This window comes from Schistocerca nitens, chromosome 5, assembly GCF_023898315.1.
Source record: "Schistocerca nitens isolate TAMUIC-IGC-003100 chromosome 5, iqSchNite1.1, whole genome shotgun sequence".
Classification (NCBI taxonomy): Eukaryota; Metazoa; Arthropoda; class Insecta; order Orthoptera; family Acrididae; genus Schistocerca; species Schistocerca nitens.
Genome location: NC_064618.1, coordinates 339,922,454 through 339,945,853, shown reverse-complemented (window position 1 = coordinate 339,945,853; position 23,400 = coordinate 339,922,454). Strand labels below are relative to the sequence as shown.

The 23,400-nt window shown below is 43.4% G+C and overlaps 1 protein-coding gene across 1 annotated transcript in view; it reads right to left on the bottom strand.

Annotated features, from left to right (window-relative positions):
- Positions 1 to 4,623: 4,623 nt before the first annotated feature.
- Positions 4,624 to 23,400, bottom strand: part of LOC126260432 (transmembrane channel-like protein) — a 303,831-nt gene continuing 285,054 nt past the window's right edge. Inside the window, exon 11 of the mRNA XM_049957760.1 lies at positions 4,624 to 4,820. Within this exon, the coding sequence (XP_049813717.1) occupies positions 4,624 to 4,820 (197 nt within the window). The remainder of the gene's footprint in view (positions 4,821 to 23,400) is intronic.

The window sequence follows — 23,400 nt, the reverse complement described above, 5'->3', positions numbered from 1 at the left end:
GCTCATCGACTAACAGCCAATGACAGTTTTAGGTTTCCAACTTTCACTGTTTTTTCCGCTTGCAACTGTTGTTACGTGGTGGCTTCTTTTCTTGATTCTCCATTTTAGTACTCGAACTTGGTTGTAGCATATATGTGCGAGAGCTGCCACTGTACTCTCCACAAATTACAACCGTCTTATTCCAACTAATAATGTTCAGACCTTTCTTTTGTTCCACAGACGTCATGAAACGTGTTGATATTTGATTATTCTTCGTTTCATTACTAATGTAAGATAAGATTTCAAATTGGTGGGACGACTGGCAACTTGCTTTAAAGGTACAGATATGTAAAACTTTGCATTTCACAAAACGAAAAAACGTAATATCTTATAATTACAAATTCTGGTATTCGCAGCTGTAATCAGTCAATTCGTACCTGGGTCTCACAATATGTAAGGGTACAAATGGAACGGTCGCATAGGTAAAGCAGGTAGCAGACCTGATAGAGTTCTAGGGCAGTGTAGTCAGTTTAAAAAAGAAACTGCTTAGAAAACGCTAGAGCGACTCATCCTAGATTATTGCTCACTCCATGGGAGCCATACGTTCTAGGACTAATAGAGGATATTGGACGTATACAGAGGACAGCACGATTGGTCACAGATTTGCTTTACCCATAGGAGAGCTTCATGGAGATTATGAAAAAACTGAACTGGAAGACTCTTGAAGATTGCAGCCTCCTACATTATCACTCCTGTAGAGATTGTGGGTACGATATTAGACTAAATACAGCGCGCAGAGGCGTTTAAGCAGTCATTCTTACTGCGCTTTATACCTGACTGAAAAGGGAAGAAGGGTTAATAACTTGTACTATGGGAAATACCTTCCGCCATGAAATCCATAGTGGTTAGCAGAGTATGGATGTAAACACAGACTAAGGCAAAATGTAATCTGATTCTTACAAAGCTAGGAGATATGTCCTGCGGTATATAATAAATGAAGCCAGCGGTAGAGCCCCAATGGGGACACTGATTCCTGTCAGATCACCGAGGTTAAGTACCTTCCGGCATGGTTAACACTTGGTTGGGCAACCATCCACGCCGCCATGCGGTTTTGACCTACCGGGGTGCTTTCAGCCTCATGATACTAATTGAGGAGCTGTTTGACCGAGGGCTAGAGGCTCCAAGCCACGAAAACCGACAACCATATCACAAACCGATGACGCCAGTCGGCTGAGGATGACACGGGAGGTTGGTGCCGCTGGGCCTTCCGTGGCCACTCGGACGTAGCACGCGATAAACAGAAAGGTTACCTCGTGCGGCACGTTGCAGGTGAGCACGGCCCAGGATCGCAGGTACATGAGGATGACCAGCTTCAGCATGTTGATGAGCGGCAAGCCCGGCGAGAAGAACATGCCCATCCAGACGGTGCCCTGGTTGTAGACCAGGTGCAGGATGTTCTCGGCGATCTTGAAGTCGCCGTACTGCGGGAACTGCTTCTCGAGGTCCCAGCACCAACAGCCGTTTAGCCCGCGAACCAGCAGCGCGCGGATGAAGTCGATCACCAGCGTCGACGCCGCCGTCACAACCTGGCGGCAGCGACACAGCATCTGTAGGATCCGCACGGTGCAGGGAACTTTATTTAGCAAAGCTATCGAGGCGGTAGTGTGGAGTAATTCTCCAGGTTCCGGCACAAGCATTTGTTCAGAACGCACATCGTCTAGTACGAAGGCGTACTCACGTGAGCTGCCAACTGCAGAAAAAAATCTTTGCAAACTAAACTCGCATCTGGAAGGGCGAGACAGTGTTGCAGGGGAAGTCGTACCGTTGATGGGCACAAATGTCTCTGGAATCGTTATGAACGAATTACAAATAAACTGTAGCCGAATAGTTAGTGTTGCTGCCGTCAGTGCAGACGGACCCGGGTCCGATACCTGATACCTCCTCCCATTTCTTTGAGGGACGGGGGTCTGGAATGGAGTCCACTAAGCCAAAAGCGGCCAAATAAGGAGATGCTTGAATAAAGACGTAACGGCTTCAACAGGATTCACCTGTTGGATATAATGGCTGGAGGCATTCGCATCATGCTGATCATACTGCCTTGTAGGCAGTACCTGGCCAGTCGGAGCAGACCTAAGGCCTAATACATAAGTTGTGTTTACGTTTACGTTAATAATGAAAACAGACGACGTTAATTCTAAGAAATTACAAAAATAAATAAAAATAAGTCATTTTTAATATCATTGATAATGTTTTAAGAAAGTTGTCAAAATGATGTGCTTCAACTGACTCTTCCCAGCGCCTGACACACCCAATACGAAACAAAATATTGTAAAGGTGATACAAAAAATATAATTAAGGAGAACAATAATATCAATGTTATTACCGGCCTTCAAAATCACAATTCATTGCTCTCTGCGGAACCATGTGCTCTTTGAAGGCTGGTAGATTAGCCATGACATAAGGAAAATCCGAAATGTAGTGCTTCATGAAACAACAAAAGAAATTATTGCCTGCAGTCTTTTTATTCCTGTTGAACTGATGTGACTACTTAAAATGTTTCACAAAATCATAAACTAATTTTAAAAATTCTATTTAAGAGCAAAAACGTGTATACTTTTAAGGGAATTGATTAGCTCAGCTCCCCGTTGATCAGTGAAGGTCTTTTTGAACCTGCCCAAAGTAGATACCATTGCTTTACTATCGGCTCTTTTAAGGACAGCAACACGCTCTCATAATGAGCTCTGAGGGACAAAAAGTGCCCTGCGGCTTCCCTAATGCTGAATTTTCCAGCTAGTACGCCACTGACAGGATTTTTAATTGTCTGCTCATCCTATTTTGATTTCTTTGAAAATGCCTATCTGACAACTATTCCTGAAAAATTAAAGACTGTTTCAGCTGTTTGCAGAACTGATTCTCTGTCTGTATTTGGGGTCAAATGTAGTGTTCGGGACAGAGACCAACGCGATAGCTTTAAAAAGACTTACTGCTATTCAGATAACGCTATCTTATTTTTACTTCAAGCAAATCTTAGTTGACATTATAATAGCTTCGTTTAAATTATAAAAGGTGGTCCAAAATTCATATGTCGGTCATTTGTAGATCACCAGTATCAATGCATGTTCACTTAACAATGGATTTCTCACCACTGCCAAGAAAAAAGGAAAGTGGCGTGAGAAATAACACGCAAACGTTTTACGATACCACTTCAGCACACTCAATTCAGCCTTATAGCATGTGAATGTCTAAACCACACCTGTCCGACGATGGGACGAGATCCTCTGTTAGTTTGAAGAAAACATGTTACTGATTTTGTCAGTAATCGCCAAACATACATGAATTGCCCCATCTAGTACAGATCTTGCGTTCTCTTGAGTCTCCAACGTCTTGATTTAGTCGGCTGCCGGCATAGACGAATTCGTCACAAACTATCCGAACCATCAAGTCGACCGATGAATATTGTAACGAATCAGTAATTTCGTTTAGCTGAGAAAACAAATTAAATTAAAATAGCACTGACAACCCAGAGCACAACCAAAATACAGCGAGTGGGCAAAAATATGGAAACACTGCAAAAAATGCATGCTTCAATATAAATGCAAATGGTAGCCAAGCCTGCAGGTTTCGCTGTTGTATTTGACCATGCACGGCACCTGCGCAACGTCCTAAATAAGTTGCAAGTCTTAGTCGCGGTCAGAACAGTGTTCTGTATACTTGTGAGTGCATTATGTCGGAGCTAAGTGCATCCTATCGCTTGCAAATTGTTAGTCCTCCTATAGTTGGTGGTTCTGTAACCAACGCAGACAACGTGCTTGGTGCTTCAAGAGGCACCATATCGAAGATTTGCACCGATTATAGGTAAACTGGTGAAAGGCTATTCGCTGTCACAGTACAGACGAAAGTGTCTGTTGGTTGATTGTGACAGACGGTCACTGAAGAGGACGGAAAATAAGAGGCCGACTCCTGCAAAAGTCATGCAGGAATGAATGCCGCAATAGCGAACCCTATTAGCACCAAAACAACACGAAGGTAGCGCCATAACCATGGAATTGGACTTTGGCCGATTTTCCAATCCCATAGTGAAACATAGGGGCCGGCGGCGTGGGAGGGGGGTGGGGGGGGGGGGAGGATTTGGTGATGATTTGGGCAGCTATAGCATGATATTCCATGGGGCCCATGGTTTCTCTGGAAGGATTATGTGGCCATTTTGTCTGGTCAGGTCCATCCTATGGTACAGTTTTTCTTCCCCAATGGTGATACTGAGTTCCAAGACAAAAGGGCCTCTGTTCACACAGCTCGCGTCGCCTCGGAGTGATTTGTGAGCAAGAGGATGCATTGTCGCATCTCCCCTGGTCACTGCAGACATCAGTCTGTGGTCCACTTTGGATATAAGGGGAGCGCGATCGTTATCCACTCGCATTATCGTTGCCTGAACTTGTCGCGTTTTGCAGGAAAGATAGAAATGACTACTGAAAAGGGCAGAATATTGGTACAAGGGGAGGGGGGGGGGGGAGCTTCCGGCAAGGTAGGTAGCAAAGACTGCGTGCATAATACCATCTCAGAAACTTCCGGCAAGGTAGCTAGCAAAGACTGCGTGCATAATACTATCTCAGAAAATGAGAAAACAAGAGTAGTTTGAGTAATACATCAATGTTTACGATCAACGATAAGCAACAATGAGAGGAACGTCACTTTGAAAGTGCTGTTGCAGCATAAAATACATTCAGTTTGACTTACCAAGTCCATGACGGTGAGCTTCATGAGTTCCTGGCCGAACATAGTTTCCCAACAACGGTCTCGCAACCGCTCCCGAATTGTTTCGTTCAACTGTCCATCCAGCGTACCTGTGACACAATATATGTGTGAATAGCTTCCAATGAAAAAAGGAACTATTACCGTTTGCATAACATTTTATGTCACTAAACACAGTACTGATATAGACAAGAGTATATAGTGGTAAATAGTCTTCGCGGGTTTGCCGCCGGATAACGTTGTGCAAACTCCACAATATTTCGCTTGAGCAACTGTCCGACATCTTCAGGTGATTCAAGTTTGCTGGTGGCTAGCCATCCGGTGCCAAACCAGTGAAGACTGTTTACAACACTCGAGTATTCGCCGGGTAAGCTTGAAGAGTCACAAGAGTATACAGTGTTGAAAAAAGACTGAAGTTGTTATAATTTCAGGACTCCGACCAAGACGAATCTGTATAGGGTCCTATAAAGAATTTAAACCTGAACTAGTTTCACTTCTAAACAGAACATCTCGTGAATAAGAAATTATTTCATGTGAACTCATTTCGGATTAAAAAAGAAATATAGGAGAGAACTGACCTACAGAAAGAACTCTCTGTATCTACTGCAGAATCTAAACATAAATTTTGTATTCATACACAGGCGTCGTTCTTGAACAAACCGATGTCTCCCATTTTATACTCACCATGAAATCCAAGAATGAAGACTGCACTAATCTAACGCCCAATTAATACACGATATCCTGCAAGTCACAGATCATTTTAACTTGGTGAACTCTGTTTCTCATCATTCAAAACAGTTTTAAATTCATTGTCATACAAATGAGTATCAAAGATAATGAATACATATGGAATACCTATCAAGATTTGTGACGACCGGATCTGTTGACAATCTGAGCGTGTGTCAGCCAAGTGTGACGTATTGTACAATGTTCATACTCCGAACCTTCGACTTGCGCTTCAGATACATTACAGCCTAAAGCACTCGACCAGTCTACAGTAGGATGAAGTTTTTGGTTATTAATAATTTGACGAAATTAGCGCCTTCCTGAGAAGCTTTTCTCCTGAATCTGTTTTCCTTCTGCTGATTATAGTGATCTAAATTATGAAAAGTGATCTCTCGAATTCAAATGGATTACAAAATTCAATATTTATGCCTTCAGGGGCTTGAAGAGCACGTGGTGGCATGGAGAAATATGACATAATGCTCAGATATTAGGTTGCATACTAGCCGGAAGAGGACTTTCTTTCCAAACAGCTGTGGAATTATTAAATTAAGTACGGTAGAGAAATATTCCCAATCGGGGTACCCCTGCCACAATCCCCCCCCCCCCCCCTGCCACAATCCCATCTCCCTGGTATGTGGCCGAAAAAAAAAAACTTTACTATCACCCAGACCTCAGACAGTCTATCCATCAAAATAGAAAAAAAAATGTATTAAAAATAACGCATAGTGGTACCATGTGGAGCTCTAAATAACGTGGCTCAGCAGTCGTTGTCACTGTGGACTTCAGTCCGAAAATGACCTGTTGCTGGTCTTCACGGTAGCCTATCCTGGTGAAGTATCTTCATCCCCGAACATCTACGGCAACCTATATCCATGTGAACCTATTCAGTGTATTCAAGGCTTTGTCTCTCTCTGCAGTTTTTACCTCCCAAACTGACGGGTCCTTCATGCCTCCGATTGTGTCTCACGACACGATCTCCTCTTTTAGCCAAGTTGTGGCATGGATTTCTTTTCTCTCCAGTTTGATCCAGTACCTTTACTGGTAATCCGATTTAATCATCTAATTTGTACCATTCTTGCTTAGGACCAAATTTCACAAGCTTCTCTTCTTGTCTGAATTGTTTATCACCCATTTTTCACTTCCATAAGAGACAGCGCATCGGACCAATGCCACCAAAAAAGACCTTCGTAAAAGACAACCTACATTAAATTATTACAGATTTCTCTTTTTCGGGAATGCTTTTCTTTCAGCAAACGGTCTGCATTTTGTATCCTCTCTACTTAGACCGTCGTCAGGTATTTTACTCCCCAAACAGTAAAAGTCATCTACTTCTTTTAGTTTATTTCCTAATCCAATTCCCTCAGCATCGCCTGATTTGATTCCACTTCATTCCATCATGCTTGTATTACTTTTGTTCATATTCGTCCCATAACCTCTTTTCATGACATTATTAATTCTATTCAGCTAATCTTTGAAGTCCTCTGCCGTCCCTGGGAGAAATACAACGTCTTCAGCAAACCTGAAAGTTACTATTACCTGTTCATGAATTTTAACGTCCTTTCCAAAACTCTCCCGTTTCCTTTTTCTGGGCTTGTTCATTGCACGCACTGAATAACATCGTGAATAGGCTACAATTCTATGCCACAACCTTCTCAACCATTGCTTCTCGTTTATTTCCTTCGACACTTATCATTGCAGTCTGATTTCTGTAAATGGTTCGAATGGCTCTGAGCACTATGGGACTTACCGTCTGAGGTCATCAGTCCCCTAGAACTTAGAACTACTTAAACCTAACTAACCTAACACATCACACACATCCATGCCCGAGGCAGGTTTCGAACCTGCGACCGTAGCGGTCGCGCGGTACCAGATTGTAGCGCCTAGAACCGCTCGGCTACACCGGTCGGCCTGTCTGATTTCTGTATGAGTTACAGGTTACTCTTAGCTCTCTGTATTTTGTGGTTTCTCTAATCTAAAAATGCTGTAAATGTAAGTCTGACTTTCTATCACAGGGCCGGCCAAACGCTGCACAGTGTGCAGACGTGCGGAAGTGCTGCACATGTGCGCACGTGTGCGACAGGGAGCGACAGCGACATCTGTTATTAGACATGTGTCCTAAATGAACGGCGGCGGCTCCACTTCCCTGTTTATGTGGTACAAGCAAGAGGAGAATTGGTCATTAAACCGATTGTTTCAATGTATACTTACATTTAGGTTTTTTTTAAATGTGTGAAGGGCTACGCTCAGCTGAAGTCGATAAAACATAACATTCATCAACTGTCGGTTATTATGCAGATTTCAGACGGAACTGATGAAAGAGATAGCAATAATGGTACTGAAATAACAGGTGATCATCGAGAGGTCTGCGGTTATCATTCTGCTCAGAGGTCAGTGAGACAGAAATTATGTGGGTGTAACTGAGGGCTCCGAGAATTAGTTATAGGAAACCTTGCATTAGTTTAATGTTATTTGAAATCAAGAATAAGGTTCGTTGGAAGTCGCTAAGTGCTCTCTTTCTTAAATACTAGCTCAAAAACATTGCGCGTATTTACCTGCCGTCAGTCAAGCTTGCTTAATAAAAACCCACGGTTGTTAACTGTATTACATGTCTTACTGGGTTAAACTGTTAACATAAAAGTAGATGTCTCAATGAGTAAACTGTGACAGTATTTTAAATGTTTAACACGCGAAATACCTTCCCATGGTTGGCTTGCAAGCTGTGGAAAGAGCACTAGAATGCGCCTGTACAGAGTATCCCAGCAAGTGGATAAAGCGACATCTGTGCGTAGAAACATGCACTACATGGACGCTGACGGCTGCGGCGTGCACGCCGTGACCCGGAAGTTGCACATGTGCAGAAGCACCGCACGCGTGCAGAATTTCTGGCCGGCCCCGTTCTATCATCTCAAAAAATTGTAAGTAGTGGCGTCAGTATTGCCTCGCGTGTTCCTGACTTTCTGCGGAACTCACGGTCGGCTTCTACCAGTTTTACTATTCTTTTGTAGGTAGCTCATGTCCGTAATGCAACGGGTTTGCTGCAGTGGATACACCGGTTCCCGTCAGATCACAGAAGTTAAGCGCTGTCGGGCGTGGCCGGCACTTGGATGGGTGACCATCCGGGCCGCCATGCGCTGATGCCGTTTTTCGGGGTGCGCTCAGCCTCGTGATGCCAATTGAGGAGCTATTCGACCGAATAGTAGCAGCTCCGGTCAAAGAAAACCATCGTAACGACCAGGAGAGCGGTGTGCTGACCACACGCCCCTCCTCTCCGCATACTTAGCTGAGGATGACACGGGGGTCGGATGGTCCGATGGGCCACTTGAGGCCTGAAGACGGAGTGCTTTTTTTTCATGTCACTATTGTACAAGAATAACTTATGAAACCGAATGTTCTTCAATACTCACACCTGTCTGCACATGCCTTCTTCGGAAATGGGATTATTACATTCTTGGCTCAAATGGCTCTGAGCACTATGGGACTTAACTGCTGTGGTTATCAGTCCCCTAGAACCTAGAACTACTTAAACCTAACTAACCTAAGGACATCACACACATCCATGCCCGAGGCAGGATTCGAACCTGCGACCATAGCGGTCGTGCGGTTGCAGACTGTAGCGCCTAGAACCGCTCGGCCACTTCGGCCAGCTATTACATTCTTCTTGAAGTGTGATGGTATTTTGACCTCCCATATACAAGGATAAAAATGTATAAGGATCAAAATATGGAAATACGAAAGACGCAACAGGTTACAATGGCTGATACGGTGCAGGGAAACAGTTGGTACTCGTATTAAAAACAGCTTCCAGTCGTGTCGTAATGGATAAACACAGTCCGTGTGTGGGTTTCAAAGTAATCTTATACCATTCTTCCTGCAAAATAGTGACAAGTTCAAGTAACGATGACGGAGGTGGATACCGGACACACATCCTTCTCTCCAAAGTAGACCACGAAGTCTCAAGAATGCTGAGATCTGGTGACAGTGGTGGCAAGGGGAGATTCGCCAATTCATCCTCTGGCTCTCAAAGCCAGTTATCTACGGTGCAAGCGGTGTGAACAGGAGTCCTGCCGTCTTGGAACACAGCATCACCATTGGGGAACATTTTGGAATGGACCTGATCAGTCAAAACGGTCACATAATCTTTGACAGTCATGCGATCTTGCAAAGGAACCATGGGCTCATGGAACACCACGATATGACTGCCCGGATCATCACCAAACACTCGCCATGTTTTACTTTTGGGCTGTGATCTCCACCAAAAGTTGGAAACAGTGTGTAGAAAGACTCAACCGACCAAAAGACATTCTTCCATTTCTCCATAGTCCAGATTTGATGGCTTCAGAAACACGTTTTCCTGTTATTTGCATTTATATAACTGATGAAGAGTTTCGGGATTCGAGCTCTTTGCAGTTCCCTGCTTATGGAGCTCCCTTCGTGTTGTTTTGTTTCACGATTGCGACGTTCAGTTCTGCAGTGACATTCGCAGCTATTGTCGTTACAATCGACAGTCAGTCACGATCGCTTAACACACACTTTCGTCAGCATTGTGATTTAGAGAATGAAGTTTATCTGCTTTCCTGCGAGTATGTGGCATAGGCCTACGTGCAGTGCGTGGAATAGCAAACACTTCGGCTCCCTTGCTTACGGAAATACTCAACATACGAGCACCACGTTCAAACTCATTATCTCCCATGGTCTAGGGGCAGCGTTTTTGGTTACTAATCAAAACGTCCTCGGTCCCGGCTTCGAACCTGCCACCGCTTAGATTTTGAATAAAAACCATCAGCAATGACTGCCTAAGACTTCCGGCATAAGAAGTCATCCTCATTCTGCGAACGGCCTTGTGAAAGAGGGCGGAGTGGCGGATAGAGGTTCAGGGTACTCCTTTTCATTGGGGTGGGAAACTGCCCCTAAGAAGAATCAGCGATGATCAACGGCGTGAGGATGCTGAAGGCAATGGAAACCACTGCATTAAAGACGCATGATGTGTATCTACAGGAAATGTGGCCTGTAGCTGAAAAATGTCGTGATGATCTCTCCACTGACAAAAGATTCCAGGAGAGTTCCCCTTTCGGATCTCCGAGAGGGGACTGCCAAAGGGGAGGGACCACAAGAAAAATACTGAACATCCAACGAAAGGATAACTTTCTCCGAGTCGGGGCGCGGAATGCCGGCAGTTCGAAGGTGATAGCGAAGCTATAAAATCTGAGAAATGGAAATGCTAAGGCTTAGTCTAGATGTAGTGGGGTTCAGTGAACTGAAACGGATAGAAGACAAGGATTTCTGGTCAGATGAGTGTAGGGTATTATCAACAGCAGCAGAAAATGGTGTAACAGGAGTAGAACTCGTTATAAATAGGAAGGTAGTGTAGAGAGTGAGTTACTGTGAAAAGTGCAGTGATTGGGTTTTTCTTGTCGGAATCGACAAGGTATACAAGCCGACGTCGCATGCAGAAGATGATATAGAGAAAGTGTATAATGTTGAAAGGGTAGTAAAGTAAATAAAGAAAGATTAAAATCTAATAGTCATGGGCGACTGGAAAGCGGTTGTACGGGAAGGTCTAGAAGAAAAGGTTACAGGAGAATATGGGCTAGGTAGTAGGAATGAGAAAGGAGAAGCGCTAATTGAGTTCTGCAGTCGATTTAAGCAAGTAGTAGCTGAATATGTGATCAAGAATCACAAGAGGAGGAAGTGTACATGGAAAAGGCCGGGAGATATTGGAAGATTTTAGTTAGATTACATTAGGGTCATGCAGAGATTCAGAAATCGGATACTGCATTGTAAGGCGTACCCAGATCACAACGTAGTAGTGAAGAAGAGTAGGCTGAAATTTAGCACACTGATCAATACGCAAAGAATTTCAATACGGAAGTACTACAGAATTAAGAGATATGCGTGAAGGTCTGTAAGGTTGTAGATACTGCGATAAGGAATACATCAGTAGGCAGTTCAACTGGAGAGGAATAAACATCTCTAAAAATGGCAATCACGGAAGTTGGAAAGAAAAAAATTGATACAAAGAAGGAAAGCGCGAAGAAACCGTGGGTAACAGAAGAAATACTGAGAGTGAATCGAAGTAAGAGAAAGGTAATGAGAAATAGCAGAAACGAGAACAGCAAGAAACTTAACCGTAGGACTGATTGTCGCGAAGTAGATAGTGTCAAGGAATTCTGCTACCGAGGCAGCAAAATAACCTATGGCAGACGGAGAAAGGAGGACATCGAATGCAGAATAGCATTGACAAAAAGGGCATTCCTGGCCAAGAGATGTCTCCTAGTATCAAACATTGGCGTTATTTTGAGGAAGAAATTTCTGAGAATGTACGTTTGGAACATTGAATTGTATGGTGATGAAACATGGACTATGGGAAAACCGGATCAGAAGTGAATCGAGATGTGGTGCCACAGAAGAATGTTGAAAATTAGGTGGAATGATGAGATAAGGAATGAAGATGTTGTCCAGAGAATTCGCGAGGAAAGGAACATATGAGAAACACTGACAGGATGATAGGACATCTGTTAAGACATCACGGAATAACTTCCATGGTACTATAGGGAGCAGTAGGGGGTGAAAACTGAAGAGGAAGAGAGAGATTGGAATACATCCGGCAAATAATTGAAATCGTAGTGACAGAAGTCATGGGATACCTTCCTGTGTCATGCTGGACCTCATTTTGCGCGGCGTAGTGCAACAACTCGACGTGACATGGACTCAACAAATTGTTGGAAGTCCCCTGCAGAAATATTGAGTCATGCTGCCTTTATAGCCGTCCATAATTGGGAAAGTGTTGCCGGTACAGGGCTATGTGCACGAACTGACGTCTCGATTATGTCCCACAAATGTTCGATGGGTGGCCAAATCATTCGCTCGAACTGTCCAGAATGTTCTTCAAACTAATCGCGAACAATTGTGGCTCGGTGACATGGAGATTGTCATAGATAAAAATTCCATTGTTGGTTGGGAACATGAAGTCCACGACTGGATGCAAAGGGTCTCCAAATAGCCAAGCATAACTACGTAATGTTTCCATCAGGTGAGGTTTAACACCTGTAAAGTATTTTATAAAATGAATTTTAACCTTGAGCTGTTTATTTGCTCCATCAGTCATCTACCGGTGTTGGTTTTTTGGTTATTAACCATCATCCAGGACTTAGGGTACGACAGATTAGTTAAAAACATCCAATATTCCTTTGAAGCTGAACAATATCGAAATTATCCTGTGAAATCGTACAAACACCTGACGTATTTGTCTTAGAATACTGAGGGTCATATATCGTTTCAAACAGACAGACATGTCTGTCTGTTTAGGTCTATGGTCCAACCGATATGGTGACGAACGCAGGGGAGGCGCTGCAAGTGAAGTCGTACTGTTAGCAAAGGCACTCGCCCTCCTTCGTCTGCTGCCACAGTCCACACTGTCCTAACGGATTGTTCGTCGAACGTTCCACATTTTTTTCTGCTGTTATTTCACGCAATGTTGCTTCTGTGCCAGCACCGACAACTCTACGCAAACGCCACTTCTCTCGGTGGCTAAGTGAAGGCCGTCCCATGCGTATAGCTCAAATTACCATTCCTCGTTCGGAGCATGCTAATTCACGTCGTGCGGCTATAATCATTTAGGAAACCTTGTTACATGAATCACCTGAGTACAAATAACATCTCTGCCGATGCACTGACATCTTGCACTTTGCATATGCGATATTACTGATATCTGTATATGTGGATATCCCATGCCTTTTTTTGTCACCTCAATGAATGTTCAAGCATGCATTTCTCGCGTTGTTTCCATATTTTTGTCCACGCCCTGTATCTACAAGCCATCAGTCATCCTTATTGCTTTATTATTGTAAACTCGTCGATGGTATTTCAGAATTCCGAAATTTCATACAGTTCCCTTTCCACAGCTAGCATTCCTACATCAATAAACGTCTCTCAGTACAATGACGTTCCTGTATATGCTTTTATAAGTCTGACATCGCGAAAAACTGCTTTAGTTTGTGGAAACTCTTCTAGCAATTTGTGTGTGTGAAATCTTACGGGACTTAACTGCTTAGGTCATCGGTCCCTAAGCTTACACACTACTTAACGTAAATTATCCTAAGGACAAACACACACACCCATGCTCGAGGGAGGACTCGAACCTCCGCCGGGACCAGCCGCACAGTCCATGACTGTAGCGCCTAAGACCGCTCGGCTAATCCCGCGCGGCGCAGCGAGTAAGTGTGCAGACGTTTTCAGACGTGCTAATGATGACTGTGTGTTCAAAATGGCTCAAAGAACCCATATTGATGACGTTGTGAGGGGTAGACTACTAGGGCGACTGGAGGCTGGTCAAACATAGCAGGTCGTAGAGCACGGGCCCTCCGTATGCCACAAAGTGTGATCTCAAGATTATGGCAACGATTGTAGCAGACAGGAAACGTGTCCAGGCGCTACAGTACGCGACGTCCACAGTGTACAATAACAAGCCGATATCTCATCATCAGTAACCGCAGACGGCCACGGAGTACTGCAGGTTGCCTTGCTCGGGATATTACTGCAGCCACTGGAACAGTTGTCTCCAGACACACAGTCTACAGACGACTGAACAGACATGGGTTATTCGCCCGGCGACCTGCAAGGTGCATTCCACTGACCCTTGGTCACAGAAGAGCCCGTGAAGCCTGGTGTCAAGAACACAGTACATGGTCATTGGAACAGTGGGCCCAGGTTATGTTCACGAACGATTCCAGGTATAGTCTGAACAGTGATTCACGCCGGGTTTTCATCTGGCATAAACCAGGAACCAGATACCAACCCCTTAATGTCCTTGAAACGGACATGTATGGAGGTCGTGGTTTGATGGTGTGGGGTGGTATTATGATTGGTGCACGTACACCCCTGCATGTATTTGACAAAGGAAATGCAACAGGCCAGGTGTATCGGGACGTCATTTTACACCAGTATGTCCGCCTTTTCAGGGGTGCAGTCCCACCTTGAACCAGATGGATGATAACGCACAGCCCCACCGAGCTGCCATCGTGGAGGAGCACCTTGAAACAGAAGATATCAGGCGAATGGAGTTGCCTGCCTGTTCTCCAGACCTAAACAGGCACTGGTGCAAGAATTGGAGGCTATACCCCAGCAGCTGCTCGATCACCTGGTCCAGAGTATGCCAACCCGTTGTGCGCGCTGTGTGCGTGTGCACGGTGATCGTAGTCCATATTGGTGTCGGGGTATATGCACAGGAAACAGTGGCATTTTGTAGCACATGTGTTTCGGGACGGTTTTCTCAACTTATCACCAATACCGTGGACCTACAGATCTGTGTCGTGTGTGTTCCCTATGTGCCTATCTATTAGCACCACTTTTGTGTAGTGCCACGTTGTGTGGCACCACATTCTGCAGTTATCCTTAATTTATGAGCATGAGTGTACTAACTCGAATTCTTTACAGACGGCTGGACAAACTGGTAGAAGCCAACCTCGGGGAAGATCAGTTTGGATTCCGTAGAAATGTTGGAACACGTTAGGCAATACTGACCCTATGACTTATCTTAGAAGATAGATTAAGGAAAGGCAAACCTACGTTTCTAGCATGTTTAGACTTAGAGAAAGCTTTTGACAACGTTAACTGGAATACTCTCTTTCAAATTCTGAAGGTGTCAGGGGTAAAATACAGGGCGCGAAAGGCTATTTACAATTTGTATAGAAACCAGATGGGAGTTATAAGAGTCGAGGGCCATGAAAGAGAAGCAGTGGTTGGGAAGTGAGACAGGGCTGTAGCCTATCCCTGATGTTATTCAATCTGTATATTGAGCAAGCAGGAAAGGAAACAAAATAAAAATTCGGAGTAGGAATTAAAATCCACGGAGAAGAAATAAAAATTTAGAGGTTTGCGGATGACATTGTAATTCTGTCAGAGACAGCAAAGGACCTGGAAGAGCAGCTGAATGGAATGGACAGTATCTTGAAAGGAGGAAATAAGATGGACATCAACAAAAGCAAAACGAGGATGACAGAAGGTAGTCGAAGTAAATGAGGTGATGCTGTGAGAATTAGATTAGGAAATGAGACACTTAAAGTAGTAAAGGAGTTTTGCTATTTGGGGATCAAAATAACTGATGATGCTCGAAGTAGAGAAGATATAAAATGTAGACTGGCAATGGCAAGGAAAGCGTTTCTGAAGAAGAGAAATTTGTTAACATCGAGGAAGTCGTTTCTGAAAGTATTTGTATGGAGTGTAGCCATGTATGGGAGTTAAACATGGACTTTGGATAAGAAGAGAATAGAAGCTTTCGGAATGTGGTGCTACAGAAGAATGCTGAAGATTAGATGGGTAGATCACATAACTAATGAGGAGGTATTGAATAGAATTGGGAAGGAGTTTGTGGCACAACTTGACAATAAGAAGGGACCGGTTGGTAGGATATGTTCTGAGGCATCAAGGGATCACCCGTTTAGTATTGGGGGGCAGCGTGGAGTGTAAAAATCCTAGAGGGAGACCAAGAGATGAATAAACTAAGCAGATTCAGAAGGATGTAGATTGCAGTAGTTACTTGGAGATAAAGAAGCTTGCACAGGATAGAGAAGCATGGAGAGCTGCATCAAACCAGACTCTGGACTGAAGACCACAACAACAACATTACGGTTTCTAGGAGTTTATTTAAGAATTGTCATTTTTATTTGTACTTCACCGTTGCTGTTTCAGTTTAAATATTTCCATTTTTTTCGTTTGGAGGTAGTGACTGGAGCTTTGGACGCTAGAAAATGGATTGACAAGAATAGAAATCGGAACATTTCCGACATATTCTTCTGGTTGAGTTCAACAGAGTGGTGACAGAAGCGGAGGCAACTAGAAACATTTACACCGTGTATGGGGATAATGCCGCAGGAAAGATCACGGCAACAACATGTTCTTTTCGTTTTAAGGCGTATCGTTTATACATACATTTAATAAGATCTTCGAAATTTCATGCAGACTGTTTAAACGCATTACTCGCAGTGATCTACGTCAGTGTACACTGACAAATGTGATGACTTGTGATCATTCCGACGTCGTGTGACATTCGCATGCGATGGTGAAGGTTCAAAAATTGTGTGTGTGGGTACCGCATGCTCGAAGCCAGAATCACAGAAATCACCGGGTGACCGAGTGCGCATCTCTGCTTGCTCGTCATCAGTCGGCTCGTGAACACCGCCAGCCATTCCCATCCTGTGTCGTTACTGGGAACGAGAAATGGTGCCTTTATGTTAGCATAGGGAAAAGGAAGGTATGGTTGAGCCCAAACAAAGCAGCAACTGCCCGTAAAGAGAACTGTGCGCAACCTCAAGAGCTAATGCTGTGAATCCGATGGAGCAGCAACGGTGTGTGTACTACGAATTTCTTGCCCGAGGTGTAACGATCACTGTTGACATTTATTGTCAGCAACTGACTCGTCTTACAGACGCAGTTCAAGAACAACGGCCAGGAGTATCGCATGAAGTGATGCTACTCCCCGATAACACCTGCACGCATTCTGCTAGACCAGGGCTTCACAACATACGTGCTCGCGGAGCAAGCTGTGAGCAGCAAGGTGCGAGCACGGATCAGCGCAAGCACGCTATCCCCACTTCCGGACGAGAGCGGAGAGTGGGGAAAGTCACGTGGGGCACACAACAGCTGCCGCCAGTCGATGTAAATCCGCGGCCACGTGCAGGGATATCACTCACGAATTATTACTGCGACAAATGAAACAAATAAAGGAGAACGTACACATGCCACATAATTTTATTAGCTTAGTGTATGCCTCTACATTCTTATTAATTTGTGAACTATTACACAATAAAAGGTGTCACTGAAGTGTGAGATTCTCGGTTGTACTTTTTGCCCTTTACAATTGCGTCTATGTTCGGAGTAATTGTTCTTTTGCATCGTAGGCGCAGCGTGCTGTTTAAATTTTGATCAGACAATGTGTTTCTCAGGCGCGTCTTGTTACATTTCATTGCAGAGAACAGTTGTTCACAAACACACGTGGAACCGAACATTGATATTATTGTAGCCGCCAGTTTCTGCAAACGAGGAAATCTATCCTGAGGGAAGTGTCTGTAGAATTCCAAAATGTTTTTCTTGTTCTGAAATTTGTCTCTGAATTCTCTGTCACACTGCAGGTCAATAATTTCTTGCTGCAGCTCAGGACGAATCTCTTAAATATTCGCTGAATATGGAGAGAACAGATCAAAATCACTGTCTAGTGCTGTCAGATCTTGAAAGCGCCGATCAACTAAACTATGTGAATAACATTCACAGTCTTTGTGAACATCTTGCTTGGATGATAATTTAGGAAAATGAGCTAGGTTTCCTGTTTCCAGCTGACTCACCCAAAGTGTCAATTTCATTTTAAAAGCTCGTATTCGATCTATGAAATGAGTAATTAGCAGATCTTTACCTTGTAGTAAAATGTTCAAAGCATTCAGATGGCTAGTTAAATCTGCTAAGAACGCGAGATCACATTCAAACGTGCGTGCGCATTTCCCCTCCCTCCCCTCCCTCCCTACTCCGCGACCTTGCACCTGCTCGCGAGCACGTGCCTGAGCAGACGCGAGTACTCGCGCTCAAAACCGGCCAGTTGTTAAGCCCTGTGCTAGACTGAGAAAAAAACACTATATAGGAGTTGGGTTGGGAAATGATTCCGCACAGGCGTTATTTACCTGATCTTGTTCAGATTTTCACCTTTTCCGCTCTCTCTCTGTGTGTCTCTCTCTCTCTAATAGACTTCAAGGAACTTCCTTTCCGGATGAAAATGCGCTCCGAACACAGGTCGACGAATTTTCGCCAAAAAACTACGTGACTTCTCTAGTCACGGAATCGAAAAGTTACTCCAGTGTTGGAAGACTCTTGTAAACAGTGAAGGAGAACATTGTCTTACTGATGATTAAAGTCTCTGCTAGATGTATCTGTTGTGTTCATTAAACATATGGAAAAACGCTACAAACTTAAACACCAACCCAACAATTGCATTAAGATTTAATAATGTTGTCACGATCGTGGTATTGTAACGCTGACCGCTTTGCTGGAATAACATTAATGTTTTTTCCTTAGGAATACTTCAAAAAGTGGCCATCAGAAGCTCGTCTCCAGCGTTCATGCTGGGTATGCATCCCATCTAGAAAAGGCTCGGGCAGTGGTGGTTGGTTTTCTGGCAGTATATTTCGAGTTTTGACTACGCCACTTTCCTCTTGCAGCAATCGCATTTACTCTGCCGCTGGTGTGAGGGAATCCTAATAGATAGCAGAGACAATAGCAGGTGTAATCAATATTGTCGCCTGTCAGAAATTCTGGATGCCGTGGTACAATAGACGGCTGCTAACTGCAGGGATTGGGCAGACCTACTTGACAATGTCTGCCTTGCCGATCGGCATTCCTCAGTACTCGTCAGACAATAGCGCCGTGGCACAGATCGAACTCCGCCTGTACCTTTGTCAGCGACTGTAAATGACTGCAGCAGAGACATTCTTATTTAGCTTATGCACTGTAATTGCTTCAATTACTCCTAGGGCGTGACCTGCCATATTGTGTTACAACAGGTTCAATAGTCGGTCGTAAAATGGTGCAGTTCTGTTCATATCACTGCAAGTAGGTATGTCGTCATCCACATAATTATTACAGAGCATAGATTTTTCCTGAGCGATTCACGCTTACTATGACGACGCCCAGTCGACCGTTACATACAGCCTATACAAAGAGACACCGATTTACTAATCAATTCACGTATATTCCCATCAAAAATTCTAAAAGCTAATGGAATTACGAACGATAGGAATCATTTGTCGATTTGTTCGCATATTTAATAAGCCATAAACTTAATACACATGTTGCTCCCAATCAATTACGGGCAAAGTACTGAAACTACAGATGTGTTCTGGAAGGATAGAAGTATCATAAAGTAAGGTCTGTACTATTATGTGATTACCCTAACTTATTTTTATTTAAAATTCCATTATAAAGTTGGTAATTAGGAAAATAACTGGATACCTCGGTAGAGACTACTATCTCTCTCATCTGATTCTCATGGTCCCACTGCGACGTATACATCTACATATATACTCCGCTGGCCACCAAGCGGTGTGTGGCGGAGGGCACAATTCGCTCCTAAGTTATATTTCCCCCTCTCTGTTCCACTCGCGGATCGCGCGAGGGAAAAACGACTGTCTGAACACGTCAGTACGAGCTCTAATTTTCCTTATCTTTGAATGGTGATCATTGCGCGATTTGAGAGTTGGTGGTGATAATATATGCTCTACATCCTCGGCGAAGATCGGAATTTAGTGAGCAGCGCCTTCCGTTTAGCGCGTCGTCTATCTGCAAGTGTGTCCCACTTCAAGCTATCAGTGAGTTTTGTTACGCTCTCGCGATGGGTAAATGTCCCAGTCACGAATCTTGCCACTATTCTTTGGACCTTCTCAGTCTCCTGAATGAGACCCAACTGCTAAGGGTCCCATACAGACGAACAATACTCTAAGACTGGACGAACTAACGTAGTGTAAGCAATTTCCTTTGTCGAAGGACTGCATCGCTTCAGTATTCTACCAATAAACCGCAATCTAGAGTTCGCCTTGCCTGTTACTTGTGTAATCTGATTATTACATCTGAGATCATTTCGAATAGTCACACCCAGATACTTGACGAATGTTACCGCTTCCAAAGACTGGACATTTATTTTGTACTCCTACATTAATGTGGATTTTCGCCTTGTTATACGCAGTAGGTTACGCTTACTAATATTGATAGATAACTGCGAGTCATTACACCACGCATTTCTTTTCTGAAAATCCTCATTATTTGTTCACAACTTTCGTGTGTTATTACTTTCCTGTAGACTACAGCATCATCGGCAAACAGTCTAATGCCGCTGTCAATACCATCACCCAAATCGTTTATGTAAATCGTAAAAAGCAGAGCGGACCTATTACGCTGCCCTTGGGCACACCTGAAGTTACGCTTGTTTCCGTTGAAGTCACCCCATTCAGGAAAACAAACTGCTATACGATGCAGAGTGCAGAATTAGTACACTGTCCCTCGAATTTCGGTTCGCTAAATTTACCCAACAGGATACTACAAGTCTGACGTTGCTTGTTTTCCAAAATTTCCATCTAATTTCTCCGAGAATCTTCGTTAGACTTTCCGCATATCGACCTGTTGCGACCTCTGCTGCGCGTTTCTGAAATTGCGACCTCATCAGCGCGTTTCTAACATCGTTCTAAGTCTTAGAGCCTGCTTGCTAGCGATTGCTAACGCTGGAACAATACTCTACAGCTGATGGCACTACCTTCTCGAATGTGGTTTCCTTTTTATCAGACACCTTCAATTAAATTTAATTCTTCTATTTGATTTTCATAATACTGATTTTCATGTGCGGCGTGTTTCATGTAGCATTTTTGTGTTGCTCCTGATTGTTTAAGACATTTATCTGCCATGATAATAAGTTGTTCTTTTTGGAACAAATACTATAATGCGTTCATCATAAGAATAAACCTGGTGTAAACATTGCACTATGTATTCTTCTATTTTTCCTGAAATCTCATTGGATTTCCTTTTCACGTGGGACTGCAGCCATGCTGTCTCGATTACTGTCAAGTACGATAACAAGGGTACGTATCGTGATGTGCGTTACGCCCACATCGACTTAGCTATAGTATGGGAGAACAGCTTGACCTGCTCATTTAGCTTGGACAGCACTGGCCGGTCAGCTGGTACAGCTAGCCTGCAGTGATGTGGCCAGCTGCAGTTCACACATAAAAAGAGACGAACAGAGGAGCAATGCGGCTACCAATGTCATTTAATTTTTAAGCAGAATGAAATAATACACTGCAAATCTTCTACAACACACTCCTTAGACGACTATACGAAAACCGCAACACGTTATCTTTTTTAGCTAATGCACTATTGTAATTAAAAACAAGAAGGATGAAAATTCCCGACTTAACCATAGGGTAATATTTCTGCATAAGCTGTGTGTAACGTAAGAGAGTATCTAAGGATTTCACCGATAGTTAAATATTGAAGCCACTGAAGGTATTACTTACAGTCAGTCACCTGGTAATCTCGTAACTCCTTCCTTATCCGAATCCGAGAAATAAATTTCAGTTCTGGAAGTGTCACCTGCTACGTTGATAACGAGCCTATCAACAACAGAATCCACGAAGCCATCCAGGCGCAGCAGTTCCTCTTCTTTTACGACGAACCGTTCTATATCCCGCCAGCGTTCGGCAGTGACTTGTGAGAAAGCTGCGTTCGTTTGTTCCAGTAAGTCTGGCACCTTAACAGACTGTTTACTTCTCGAGTCAAATCCCGCAGTTTGGCTCCAGATCAGTTCTGTTGGGTTCATATTGTAATGGTACACTAGCAAACGTAAAAATGCAGCATTTGTATGATGTGCTCGATGCTGTGAAAATGATTCTCTTTCATGTTTCTACGGTACTTACCTACCTCTGTAGTATAAGACGATGGACATAGTCCAGATGAAGAGGATTTAGTTTTTCATTTCTGCCTTAAAAATTAAATTATTATGTTTTCTTAATTTAAACATTTTTTATGAACCGGAACAGTCTTTCATGAGACATCGATAATTAAGAACTTGTACTTGAAATGGAAACAGGAATTTCTCGTCCAATATGTAATTAGAAACAAGAAGACGTGCATTATTTAAAAAAATGATGATGAGTTTCATAATTACGAGATGTATGTATTTCAAATTGAGCGAGAAAAAAAAAATGATTCTGGGAAGATCTGAATCACCGCGCGAGTACCCGCGTGTTCGGCATAATCTATTACGCTGCCAACAGCGCTACACGTTCACTACGGTTTTCGTTATGGCTTGCATTATACAGGGTGATTCAAAAATGCATGTAAATATTTTAAGGGTGTATTTGTGAGGTAAATATAAGACAAAAATGTTCTATAAATGTTTTTCCATAAACGTTTAATTCCAGAGTTTGAAAGGTGGCTACACTGAGCCACAGCGCCAGAGATCGCTAGAGAGCATTGTTCGCCCGCCTCCACTGGCAGAGTGATTATTGAGATGTCGTAGTAGTCAGTGCTTGTCCAGGACTCGTAGTAGTCAGTTCGTGTTGAGATGTGCTAGTAGGGAGTGCTTGCTGAGATGTGATACTGAAAAATTCTTGTTGAGATGTTGTAATAGCGAGTCGGTGTGGAGATATATTGTAATAATTTGAGTGCTTGTCATCAATATATGAAGGTAACGAAACTTGATTTATTTTTCATTATTTCCATGTTTTAAATAATGCGTCATTACAGGTTCAGTCAACAAAGCATCTGGCTTGTGTTCTTGGATTAGAGTGTAATTGTGGTTCTCTTGAGTAATTATGGTATTTTTATTTCCTTTAATTAATTCAGTATAAATGTTATTTAAAAATTCTTGTGTTGTTGAAGAAGAACCGTGCCAGATGCGTACGTTGAGTCACACTCCCACACACAGAACAGTTACTCTTGTGCTTGTTGTTGCGTTGGTTTTATAGTTGCTGGGGACTTAATTAATTAATTGTGTTAATGAAAATTTCCATTTCATTCATTGTTATTGTTCAATGCAGTCAGATTGCGTAATAATACGAGTCAGGGCCAACCGTTTACGAGACTTCGTAATCGGACAGACAGCTGCTAAAGCAAGAAATCAAAATCATTTTCATTACATTTAAATAAGCCCCCAAGCTTCTACTGAAATGGTGTTACTTGTTGGTGTCTGCACCTGCTCAACATTGCTGGGTGCCACTGATGGATTGCTTCTACTGAAATGAAGTCACCTGTTGCTGTGTGCACCTGCTCAACATTGCTGGGTGCCACTGATGGATCGCTTCTACTGAAATGAAGTCACCTGTTGCTGTGTGCACCTGATCAACATTGCTGGTGCCACTAATGGACTGCTTCTACTGAAATGGTGTTACTTGTTGGTGTCTGCACCTGCTCAACATTGCT